Below are 12,941 nucleotides of genomic sequence, written 5' to 3' on the forward strand. Positions count from 1 at the left end.
CAAGGTGCTTGGTTCTTGAATGAGGATGATGGGAGGGACAGAAAGAAGAAATAGTTATCAAGTTCACTAAAACTTGTTTCAAAAGGACTCAATAGAAAGTATAAAGGAGGAAGAAGAAAAGGTTAGATGATGAATCCAACATCAGGGAGGTTGGGAAAGGTGGATTATCTTCAGCTCAGACTTCTGCTCTGATCTCCAGACCCATATACCCAACAATCACTCAGTATCTCTATTTAGAAATCTCAAAGGCACCTCAAACCTGATATGTCTTAGACCAAATGCAGGCTCGTCGTTGTCACCATGCCTGGCCTTTATCCTAGTGAGTGGCACTAGCATCCAGATAGCTGCGTTACACCGCAACAAAAGCCACGCCTTTGACACTCTCTGCTCTCACCAACTAAATCCAATCCACCACCACATCTTTGTCTCCTGTCTACATCTCTATATCCCAATCAACACCCTCCCTGGCCCACGCCTAAAACATTATCAAATATCTCTCTCCTGAATCAACACTATTGGCAATAGCCTCTCCTATTCATTTCTCTTCCCCATAAACCCATCCTCTACCCAGCAGCCTCTAATCCCATCACGTCATCCTCTTAAACATTGTTCCACAGTTTCCCAATGTACTTGAGCCTGGTCTGGTCTCTGCCTCTCTCTCCAACCTTATCCTGCACCATGTTAGGATGTAATTATCCTGCACCATGTTGGGAAGTAATTATTTACTGATTTTGTGTAGATGTCTGATTAATGGCTTTCTCCCTAACTAGGTTGAAAGCCCCCATGAACACAGAGTTTATGTCTGTTCATATCCACTACTATTTTCCTAGCACCTAAGTGCATGGCACGTATTATGAGATCAATAAATATTTGCTTACTGAATTTTTTAAGTGGTTAAGCCAATGGTTCTCAACCAAGGGTGAGAACATTGCCTCCCTCCAAGGCAATGTTTGGAAACATTTTCGGTTGTCACATCTACAGGGGATCTACTAGCAACTAATGGGTAGAGGCCAAGGATGCTGCCAAACATCCTACAATGCACAGGACAGTCCCACAAAAGTACTTAGTCCAGAGTGTCAGCAGTGCTGAGGTTGAAAAATTCTGATTTAGATGAAAGAGAAGGAATATTTATATTTTGACCATATTGAATTGGATTTCCTAGAGTCAAGTTCTTGTAGACATACATTTGTTATCTCCTAATGCTATAAAAGAAACTCAAACACACATGCGTATACGCACACTCAACAACCATTACATTACATCTACAGGCAGGAGATGCATTCTAATGGTCTCTTGTACTCCTCAGAGGCCTGGCACAGGGCTGGAATTTAGTGACTCAATAAACTTTCCTGTCTGGAAAGCCTCATTTAACATAAAAAGGACCTCAAAATTGAAAGTAGGCTTGAGCTGCACTAAAGGGGCAACCTTATTTCACATATATGACCAAAGTGTAACAAAGGCTGGTGACATCACAATGGAGCCCCGCCCACCTGCTGAGCCACGCCCCTTCACAGTCACAATGGCTAAGGCCTTAAATACCCAGGCCCATGGCCTCCGGGCCCTGCAAAGCCCCTCGTTTTGGCAGAAATTACAATGTCGACCAGCCGCAAATTAAAGAGTCATGGCATGAGGAGGGGCAAGAACCGAGCTCCCTACAAGGGAGTCAAGAGAGGTGGCGGCAAAAGAAAATACCGGAAGGGCAGCCTGAAGAGTAGAAAACGGGGTGATGATGGTGAGTGAGGGATGAGCAGGAGAGGGGTCAAATTGGGGAACCTGTTGCCCAGGGGCCCTCTTTCTTGGAGTTAGCTCTCGTAGCACCCTGAAATCTCAGCCTGAGAATTTCATTTCCAGTTAAATTCACATTTGGGCAGGAAGAGGATGAAAGGGTATGTTCTAACTGGTGTCCCTGTTGCAAACATGTCTTTCCCCCACAGCCAATCGCAATTACCGCTCCCACGTGTGACCCCAGCAGCAGGCTCTGCCCTGGTGGAATTCAAGCGACGCCAGGCAGGGAGAGGACAACGGAAGGGGGACTGCCAAGGAGACCTGAAGTCGGATCAAAGCCAGAGAGAGCCTATCGGGTGGATAAAATGCCAATCATGACAAAATGAGGAATGTATATGTTGGCTGTTTCTCCCCAACATCTCAATAAAATTTTGAAAACTGAAAAGTATGTTTCCTTTGATCTTTTGGTTCGAAAAGGGGTTCCTGAGCTAGGCAGACTTGGGGAAGAATTGGCCAGTATGAGATCATTAAACTTGACTTGGAAAATATCAAAGTAATTTATCCTTCTGAGTCTCCCCATGTGCCCCAACTATGGCTGTGCACCATCACCCTATTTAGGTCTTGGTCTTGATGCACTATTTTCCTCCCCAACATGGAAAGGTAGAAGAGATTATGGGAGAAATGCATTCACCAGAGTGCCAATTACAAGCCACATGATACAAGCTGGTTTTAAGTGAAGGAGGACACACCAAATCATGAGCTAAACTAAAGCCAAAGACATACCCCAGAGGTGGATGAACATGCAAGGCTTCTAATTCGTCTTATTGTACGGGCAGGATTAGCAGGCTGTCAGAGAGGGGGAGATGTTTCTGGCAGAGGCCAACATGGTATTTATACTACCATGGAAGTGGTAAAGAGTTCTATGTTGGGTTTGAGATGGACAAGACTGGAGGCAGGAATATTGCCTAGGAGATTGAATTCAAGCCAGATGGTGTAACTCTGATGTCATAAATGAACCTTAGTCAGGTGTGTCTAGAAGTAGGAATGACCTCAGTCTGGGTGGACCTTAGTGATCACCAGCAGGAAAGAACTGTTCTTAGTGGCAGCCCTGATTTTACCCTGACCTTGGCTTCTGATATGGTTTATAATGTTTCCTTCCGGCCAGGAATCTGACACCTCCTCTCAGCATCCTCCATCTCAGAAGGGAATAATATTTTTCCTAATCAGTGCTTCCTGTTGCCTCAGAGGCAGTACCAGGGTGGCACATGGTGGAATTGAGATTCATATTTAAAGCAAGCCACCCACAGAACCAAGCCACCCACTTAGATTCTGTGGAAGGAACCAGGAAAGGATATAAGCAGGAAGGAATGAGAGAGGCATGAGGTTAGACATGAAGTTTCCAGTGGTGGGGGGAGTGAGACATGGGACCAGGTGATGAAGCAAGGGGAGGGTAATTCCTCAGGAGAGCTCTGTGTTTTCAATGAGCCCACTGAGTTTAAGCCCCATGGAGGTGTGTAGGTGCTGGGATGTTGGGAGGGGAACAAGGGACGTCCCCATGGGTCAGATCTAGCAGTGCAACAGAAAAGGATGAGAAAAGGCCAGGTCATGGAGTAAAGATGTTTCAGTTGCCTTGTCCTGTCTCCTAACCCTAGAGAAGGCATATACTGCCCCAGAGCTAAATCTTAGCATCACACACACAGACACTTCAAACTCATCGAACTTGTATTTCCCTCCTAATAGTTTCCACTTTTGTAAAGAGGGATAGAGAAAATACTTCCTTCCTAACCCTCATCTTCCATAATTTTACCTCCTAAATGTTCCTTTTGTTTGTCCCTGTTTTTCTAACCAGACTGACTCAGACTATTCCTGAATAATCTGGAATTATTATAGAACTGGAATCCCTAATAGAAACGGCCAGCTGTCACATTCTCTTGTGCCCTCTGGGAGTTCCTCTGCCTCCAGGTAAAGAAAGGCTGAAAGCTCCTTGAAACACGCAAAATCCAGTTATTTTAACGTCAACTTTTGCTGCTCCGGCTATAAATTCTACTGAACTTACTGTCATAGGTTGAGCTCTCAGGAAGCAGAGAGTAAGACGGAGTTTGGGTGCAAGACGTTTATTAGAGACCAATACTCACAAAGGAAAGAGGGAAATGCAGGATTATGCAGAGGAGGTGGTTGAAGGAAGCACCAGCCATCAGGGAGGATAGCCAGGTAGCCGGTCCTTTATATCCCCGCCTGCCCAGTCAGGCTGCTCCTGTAAGGGATGACCTTGGATGAGGCATTTCTCTGTGCTGAGGCAGACCCTGAAGTTAGTGTCAGCTGGAGGCTGTTTGCCGGACCACACACTCCCCAATCTGAGCAGCGCGTCTCTGCGTCTCTTACGCTTGCTTTCTGACAGCCTGCATTCCTTCCTAGCCTTCTATTCCTATCATTTGCCCCTGCCCACTGCCCAGCCATTCCCTGCTGCAACTGTGTGCAGGGAGCCTTCCAATGCTCTCATCCACGGCTCCCCGCTTTGCACCGTGCCATCTTTAGGTGGCCAGTATGCACAAAGACAACCTCTCCCATAAGGAAAAGTCAAATGTCGGGAACAAACTAGAACAGCAGTAATGCTGAGTGTGTGAAATTTACTTGTTATGACCAGGCAGTTGGCCTGTTTCCATCAGGATCCCACAGGGAAGCAGATCCTGCAGAGGGCTTAAGTGAAGAGACTGTGTTAAAGGGGCTATTCACAGAAGCAAGACGCCTAGAGCCTAGCAATAGTGATCTAAAGGGGCAAAAGGAAAAAATACTGTTACAGGAGCCCAAGGAGAGCCAAAACTGTGTGTTTGGCAAAGAGGTGGGCGGCAGATGGACCTCTTGGTGAAGACCGTATAAAAGAGGATCATAGCTACTAACAGTCTCAAAAGCAGAGAGGAAACACCCTGACGATTCTCTCCTCCAGCCCTCCAGTTTCCTGCTGGTGCATCCATTGGTCAAACTCAAGCAGAAGGCAGCAGGTAAGGGATCCCAGGTGATGCAGAACATGAGGGCCAGCCTCTCGGGGCATCAAGGGCAGAGAATGTGGGAGAATGGCTCTGAAAGCCTAAGGTGATAGCCAACACAACATTGCAGGCAAAATTTCTTCTTTCCTTTAGCATCCTGTCTTCTTCTCTCATTTGTTGTCACAGACCAAAGTCCCTTCAGAAGTGACTAGTAGAGAGGCCTCAGTCTGAGTTACTCAGGGTCCCTGAACCCTCAGTTTTAAAAGCAGGTTTTCATGTCATTTGCAGGACAGTACTATCTCTAGACAAAATGTCCTAGTACAATGTTATTTTTCGACAATTCTCTGAACATTGACACTATCTAATTAATGATTGGATGGGCCTGTGGTGAGCAGCCCCAGGCTCGTGAGGACAGCCAGACCCTTCCCTGCCTGGTGACTTCAGTCTCTGCCCTCTTACACAGGTTATGGAAGAAATGGCAGAGCCCGGAAAACTCTGTTTTGCACTAAGAACATTTTCCAGGCCCACACACTGGAAATTTTCCAGCAGTGGTGTTGACTTAGTCTCTGCCCTCCAGGAACATTCATTCTGTGTCTCTGTTGACAGCTCCCCCCGGCAGGCCCAGCACCCACCAGGCAGGCACACAAGAAGGGAAATAGCACAGGGGTCTTTTGACCGTGGTGACACTAGAAGACCACGCCCTCTGTGCGCTTTTTCTCCATCTCCCCAACCAAGGAGACTTTGTTCCTCTCTCCAGTTTTCTCTGGAACTCCATGTCCTGAAGTCATCACTAACTCAGCCTTTTTGGAAAGTCAAAAAATCAAAAAAAAAAAAAAATGTAAGGATCTTGGCCACAAGCCCTTCTGGGTCACCTTGACCTTCTTGTGAACTGACTTGGATACAGGGCCCCTGCTCCACTGGCTTCAGGATCCAATGGGAGTGGTCCCAGAGGACTCATGTATGGGTGGCGAGAGCCCAGAAGAGCTGTGGGGAGAACGCAGCTGACTCCCACCTCTCTCCCTGGGCCTGGCCAGATGACCCCGGGTGGGACTAGTGTGTCTGTGCAGCTACAGGCAAACAGGAAGTTCTGGAGAAATGCTCAGGGCTGTTCTGGGGAGGTGAAGGCCCAGAACCAGTAGCTAGGAGGGGACTCTGGCCCTGGGGGGGAGTCGGTGCAAGACAGGCATGGCCTGTGGCTTGGCTGTTGGGATCATCCAAAGGTTCTGACCTTTGAGAACGGAGGACAGCAGCAGCCTGGCTCTGCAATCAGAACACTCACTCGCCCGGCCCACCTTGGGGAAAGAACCAAACAGGGCAAGGTCTTAATTCCTGACCTGTAGGAGCTCCAGGTCTTAGTCCCCAAGCAGTTGATGAGTGAGGAAGCAGGGTACTTCTCCTCGAGAGAGCCTCTCCTCACTGTGGACCTCCCAAGCCACCTCCTTCTCCAAACTTTCATGAGTCCAAGTGTGAGATCTGGCCCTGATCTGAGCCCTGCAGCCATTCCTGCCATTAACTCAGTGTCCCAGAAGTGATGCAGATGACAATTCTCTCCTCGCAGCATAGTACAGGAAGAAAGGTCCAGAACTGAAGCCCTAGAGTCTGGACTCCACCAGAGCCAGCCCCCTCTGCTTTGTGACCTCGATCCATCTACCAGTTCTGCTTTATCCCAAGCCCTTGCACATCTCCTCCCCTTCAGCTGGGGCCATGTCATCTCTTTCTACAGCCCAGCTCCACCGTCGCTGTAACCAAGCCTGACTCAGACAGACAGGAGTGAGGCATCTCTGGGCAGCCAGCACGGTAGAAGTGGACGGGCACTGGCTCTACCAGCCGTGTGGTCTGAGGTGAATTGTCCCACCTCCATTAGCCTCATCTTCCTTGTCTGTAAAATATCAGTCATAATATCCACCTGGGCTTGTGAGAATTTCAAATGCTGTACATTATAGGCCCTGAGTAAGTTGGCTGCCCACTCCTCTGTCCCTCTGAGCTGGCCTTTTACACATCATAGCGCCTGTCTAGCCCTGACTCGTGACCCTGTTTCCCACCTTAGTCTCAGGGTGCCACACCACCTGAGGCTGCTCCCTGCACCTGTGGACAGACTTCCCTGAGGTGCCTGCTTGCTCTGCACATTGTGACCTAGACCTCCCTCTCCTGACCCTTTGCCCAGGCCAGGTCCTGAGATCAGGAAGCACCTACACCTCCCTGTGGCTGTGTTGCTCTCCCGTAAAATGTAGGAGTGGAGGGGCAGAAGGACCACGTCAGAACACATAAACAGCCATTGTTTGTTGGGAAACAAATCAATGAATCCACTTCTTAACATAACGTGTTGTAAAAAATAAAATCTAAGCAAAGATGTTGGTGAAAAGGACCAAGGATGAATTAACAAACTCACTGATTAGGATCAGTGAGTTAGGATGTTTATTTGTTTCTATTCGCAGCAGGCAAGTATCCCTGTAATTAATTAGCTATGAAGTCCTCAGGTCTAACAGGCAGGTGGTTTTTATTGAAAAGACATAAAGAGCTTGAATTTCACAATTTGCAGGGCTCATCCTCCAAAGCACCTCACCATGGCAGCTCTCAAGAAGGGAGAGCTCAGCTATGACATACAACTATCTACTAGGGCTTTGGGGAAAATAAATAAATAAGTAAAATTAAAAAAAAATAAAAAAAGAAGAAGAAGGGAGAGCTTCTCAACTGGACCTTGATTTATTGACTTACTGTTTCCTTCAGGAACACAGAAGAACAGTATCACACGAGGTATACAAAAATGCTCCTGAAACGTTCTCGTGCATAGAGTCACCTGGAATCAGTCTGATAAAACACAGATTCTGATGCTGTAGGTCCAGGGTGGGCCCGAGAGCCTGCCTTTCTAAGAAGCTCCCAGGTGGTGCCGATGCTGCTGGTCCAGAGACCGCACTGTGAATAGAAAGGGGACACAGGACACTGGACTGGAAGCCCGAAGAGCAGGCCCCAGCTTGGCTCTGCCCAAACTTCTGAGGTAATTCAATGCCCCTCTCTGGGGCTTCCTCTAAGACCCCTTCCAATTCTTGAAAAAAAAAAATGCCCTAAGATTTTAAAGCATAACATTAAGGAAACGTAGCCCAGCCGCCATGTCTCTGACTTCTCTTCTAGGAATAGAATGCGGCAGCATCGTAGAGCATGGATAGAGGGCTTTCTCTGCCACCTCTGATCCCTGGGCGGGCCACATCACCACGGGGATGGTACTTCCCAGAGACAGAAGAAAAGAGAGAGGAGATGAGAAAAAGCTCTGTGAACAGTAGGCCCCTCCCACCCACTGGAGGCTAGAAAAGGAATCTCTGGCTTGACTACCTGATCCTTCCCCTTCTCCTTTTCAATTTGCTTCCCTCAGCTGCAGACCCTGAGCCGGATCACAGACCACCTGCTGCCCAAAGTGTGCATCCGTTTGCACTTGGTTGAGAGCAACAGAAACAGATTCCAGCTAACTTAAAAGAGGGGGAAATAGAATCTCTTGGAAGGATGTGGAACTGCTTGAGAATAGATGGGAAAGCTGGACACCTGGGCCTCACGGTGGGAGCCAGGCAGGAAGCAGACAGCAACTCAAGGGCGCTCTCTTCGCATTGAAATGGCTCCAATTGTTTTCCATTCTTACATCACTCCCTGAAAAATTCAGGGTCCCAGGAGAGAGAAAATGATGGTCAAGCTTGCGTTGCAGTGGGGCGGGGTTGGTCCTGAAAGGAAAATCGAGCGACTATCACCAAAGAAGGGGAGATGTATGCCAGGCAGCCAGGTCAATGATGTCCACTGCAGAATGCAGGAAATGACTTCCCTGCAATGCAAACCATTCCAGGGGACTCACTACATGGGGTAAAAACTTAGCATCTGAGCACACAATGACCACTCTCTTGAATTCCTGAGTCTGTGAACACCCTTATACTCTGCAATTTTTCCTGTAAAATTGTCATCTTAGCACACAGAATTTGCTTAAAACATATAATATACGTTTTACTTTCACTGCCAGAACTAGAAGCTGGCTTCATTCTCCACTTCATTTTTCTCCCCACGTAGAACGTTTTCGTCACGTCAAAAGAGTTAACAGCAATGGGAGAGACTCACAGAGCCACGTGCAGGGCTGCCACTGGGAGGATGGACAGGCACCTTCGCTGGTGTGCATGTTTTGTATTTAAAAAGTAAATATTTTACTTCAGCAAAAGTAAACACAGCCGGGAGTCATAGATTCTAGGGAAGGGTCGAGAGGGAGGCTGTGATCTCCAGGAAGGTCAAGAGTACAGTGATGAAAATTTGGGGTGCGTGGAGGAGGCCCTGGCCCCACGGGGACTCCATCTTCCCCCGCCCAATTCCTAAGAAGAAGGATTTCCCTCTTTCCCTCCTTCCACTCTGGACATCCAGGAAGCAAGACATGTTCTGGCTGACCTAGCAGGTAGAAGCTCCCCAGGGTTTGGGTCTGCGCCATGCAGTATGGAAGCCAATGGCCACATGTAGCTACTGAGCACTCGAAGGGTGGCTAGCTCAAATTGAGATGTGTTCTCGCTGTAACATACATACTAGCTTTCAAAGACTTAGTATGAACAAAAGAATGTAAGCTACCCTCATTCATAATTTTTTACATTGATTGTATGTTGAAACAGTGTTTCAGACATACTAGATTAAATAACATTAATTTTATGTTTCTTTTTTGCTTTTTAAAATGTGGCTACTAGAAAATTGAAAAATCACAAATGTGACTCACATTATGTTTCTATAGGACAGAGCTGGCCTAGGGGCCCCTGGATCTTCGGAGGTCAGTGACTCCTCATGACCCAGACTTTCTGCTCTTTTCGTTTAGAGCAGAGTCTGCTAAGTCAGGGCCTGTTCTAAGTGAGCACTGTAGAGAGATGAATATAACCCATCATTGACCTTCACCAACTCTCTATCACACACACACATACACACACACGATGTCTCCTGTCTTGATTAATTTAATCCTTTAGGTCTAAGGTTTAGGAAGGTGGCTCCTGTGTCCTGTTGTGTTATTCTTGTGGCTATTCTTGTTGTCCCAGATGTGCCTAAATAATTGGCTCTCTGGATGTCTAGGGCCAAAATTGCCCACCACTGTATTGCTGTATTTTTTCTACCCAGACAACTTTTGGCTCCTGATGAGTGGACTCAAAGCTGGTTGGTTTAAAAATACATAATGAACAAAAATAACAAATGTTTGGTTTTTTTGCCATATCAAGAAGTTCCGTATGTCACACACACATGGGAGGGGGATAAATTGACATCTAATTATCATCATGGTCTATTCACATCTCAACCTGCTAACTCACACACACACACAAACACACACACACGCATAAAGGCAAAAAGTAGAGAAGAAAAATTCAAGATAGTAGCACTCAGCTTTAAATTCTAACCATGTTGTTTTCCACATATTTATTTGAAATTAATAGAATTTTAGAAATTTTTACATCTAGGAATAATCATAATAGCCATACACCTATGCGGGATACTCTCCTAAGAGCCTTATACATACTAGCTTCTTTCACCCTCATCACAATCCCCTGAAGGAGATACTATTATGATTTCTGTTTTAGAGGTGAGAAACTGAGGCACAGAAAGATCAAGGAATTTGTCCAAGGTCCCGTGGCTGGTGAGCAGCAGAGCTGGGATTTGAACCAAGCTGTCTGCTATGCTCCTGTGTGCTTAACCACTAACCTGTGGTCTTTTGGTGGAGGAATTGAGGCCTAGAGACTGGAAAAGACACACTTAAAATGGCCCAGTTATTGAAAGAGGCAGGACTAGAACACTGTTTTTTGCTGCACCCCACATTGCCCCAGCCTCCCCAAAACCATACCTTGTCAGTGTCCAAAATGGAGAGGGATTTTGATAGGAGTAGACTAGGATGCTTGGGGGTGGGAAAAAGGAAGGAGCAGAAGCAGATCACACTCCTCCTCTCTTGACCTGGTAAAGGCAGGGCCAGTTGATTCAAAACCCTAAGCAATGAATTATAACAGAAAAACCACAGGCTTTGGCATCCGCCAGTTTTAGACTCAGATCTTGCCAAAACCACCTCACAGTTTCGTGACCTTGAACTAGTTACCCAGCTTCTCTGAGCCTCTGTCACTTGCTGGGTAAAATTGGTTAAGAACACCTTCCTCTAGGATCACCATGAGGATCTGCATAGGATTCACATGCAAAACAACTCACACCATTGGTGCATCGTGAGCACTTTATAAGTATCAGCTCCTCTCCAGACCACCCCTGCCTTCAGCTTCAGCTAGAGCCAAACAGGGACCCCTGAAATTTCTGCAAAAGGGTCTATACTGGAGTAAAATAAGTGTGTAGGTCTAGTGGGGTGGTCCCAGGGACTGAGGAGCAGAAACCTCCATGCTGTTCCTGACAGAGCATGTCAGGCGAGGGTTACCGCCACAAGATGCGCCCCACGGCCTCCCCCTGCGTTGCTAGAAAGAAAGAGGAGGATTGTGAGCTCTAGCTTGAGTCACAGAAGCCCTTTGTGTGTCCCAGGAGAGGGGAGGGTGGGGCCTCGGGCTGGGGGAGCAGTGGTGGGCGCGGTGATCCTGCAGCCTGGATCTCATCTGAGAAAAACTGGCCTGATGCCCAGCCTGGAGTGTTGCAAGGGCCAGTGGAGGCGCCTCATGAGGTGGGGACAGGTGTCGACAAAGAGCAAAGACTCGGAAAATGAGAGGTGATTCTTTCTTATTTCTTTTAGCTTGCAGTTCAATTAATTAAAATCCATTTTTAAACCTATTTGGGCTTCAAGAGGTCCCACTTCCATGCCTCAGTTTCCTCAGCTGAAAGACAGACTCTCAAAATATCAAGGGCCCCCCGAGGACTTTCCTGGGGCCATCTTCTCCATGTCCCTGCCCACAGCACAGACTGTACCTCACCCCTACTGACCAGATGAAAAACGAATGGGTGAGACCCCAAGACTCCCAGAGATGAGAGAGCACCTTCTCTTCTAGGTCTACTTGAACTTCCATGGTTTCTGATGCAAGGTAGTTAAGCCAGAGACCAAGGGGAGGCCCCCCTCTGGAAAGAGACCTCTTTGTTTCTCACTATCACCTCTCTAACATTCCTCCCATAGTTTAAAGCACAGTTCCGAGAATCTTTTCCTAATCAACCCAGCCAGAAATGAATGGGCTTTATCACCTCTCGATTTCCAGCTCACTCTGTTTGCCCTTCTAGAAGTCCTCCCTAAATACAATAATATTATAGCTACTGGGATGTGGTCTCATGACGACAGTGGAGTATAATTTCCCTCAAGACAGAACCATCATCAGCTCTGTCTCCTCCACTGTGCTCACTACAGTGCCTCTCAGGTTGGGACAATATCCTCCCCGCTAAATCAGTGGGGGTTTATTGAATGTCTACTCTGTCCACAGAACTGTATTTGTGCTTTTCCACATCCATCCAGGACAGCAGCCAGTGTTCCATAAACGTCTATGGGGTGAAAGACCATTATGCTACAGCTGGTCCTTGTGTTGGAAGAGTGGTCCCTACTACCATTTGAGCCCTTCAGGATACATGCCCCTAAGGTGAGCAGGGCATCAACACTAAAGAGGCAGGGATTCACCAAGGGTGTGTTAAGTACCTAAAAGTTGCAAACTATTGTTCTGGGCCCTTCAAGGTGTACACCAGGAGTTCCCAATTTGGCTCAGTCAACAGTACCTAAATTCTAAATGTATCGATTTGGCCAAAGAGGGAAGGGGAGGGCTCCATTTACCCAAACTGGTACTCAGGCTTGGATACCCCCACGAAGGCAGGGAGCACGATGTTTTGTACTCCACTGCACTGTGTTTCCAGCCCCCAGTACAGTGCCTGGCACATAATAGTTGCTCAACAGACATGTGTTGGATGGATGGATGGATGGATGGATGGAGGTAATGCAGCTAACAAGGGACCACATACATCTCCCACAAGAAGGAGGGAGAAAAAGAAGAACATTGCAGTTGGAAGTTACTTTAGAGTTCTTCTAGACCAGCCTCTTAGGTTTAGATAAGAAAACGAGCACCTAGATCACATGATAGAGTGGAAAAGAGCACTGAACTGGAGTTTGGAAGACCTGAACACCCTGGTTCCGACAAAAAGTCAGAAAAAAAGAACTGTTAGTAGTGGGTGCTGTTAGGGCAGCCACTCCTTCCCCACCACCAGAATTGGTATAACTTCTTCCTTAAGTGTATTTGTTAAATAGATGCATTTATTAACGATACATTCCTTCTCGATTACATGCTAAAT

General features: G+C 47.1%; 1 protein-coding gene across 1 annotated transcript; it reads left to right on the forward strand.

Moving 5' to 3' along the window:
• Positions 1 to 1,593: 1,593 nt before the first annotated feature.
• Positions 1,594 to 1,963, forward strand: TNP1 (transition protein 1). The gene is made up of 2 exons (XM_004427538.3): positions 1,594 to 1,732; positions 1,935 to 1,963. Exons 1-2 carry the CDS (start codon positions 1,594 to 1,596, stop codon positions 1,961 to 1,963), a joined length of 168 nt encoding a protein of 55 aa, XP_004427595.1.
• Positions 1,964 to 12,941: the final 10,978 nt, after the last annotated feature.

Source organism: Ceratotherium simum, chromosome 37, assembly GCF_057802395.1.
Source record: "Ceratotherium simum simum isolate JZ-2026a chromosome 37, ASM5780239v1, whole genome shotgun sequence".
NCBI classification, from domain to species: Eukaryota; Metazoa; Chordata; class Mammalia; order Perissodactyla; family Rhinocerotidae; genus Ceratotherium; species Ceratotherium simum.

Coding starts and splice junctions, on each gene's coding strand:
- TNP1 (XM_004427538.3), top strand. CDS start 1,594: ATGTCGACCAGCCGCAAATTAAAGAGTCATGGCATGAGGAGGGGCAAG. Junction 1,733..1,934: donor TAGAAAACGGGGTGATGATG/GTGAGTGAGGGA, acceptor TTTCCCCCACAG/CCAATCGCAATTACCGCTCC.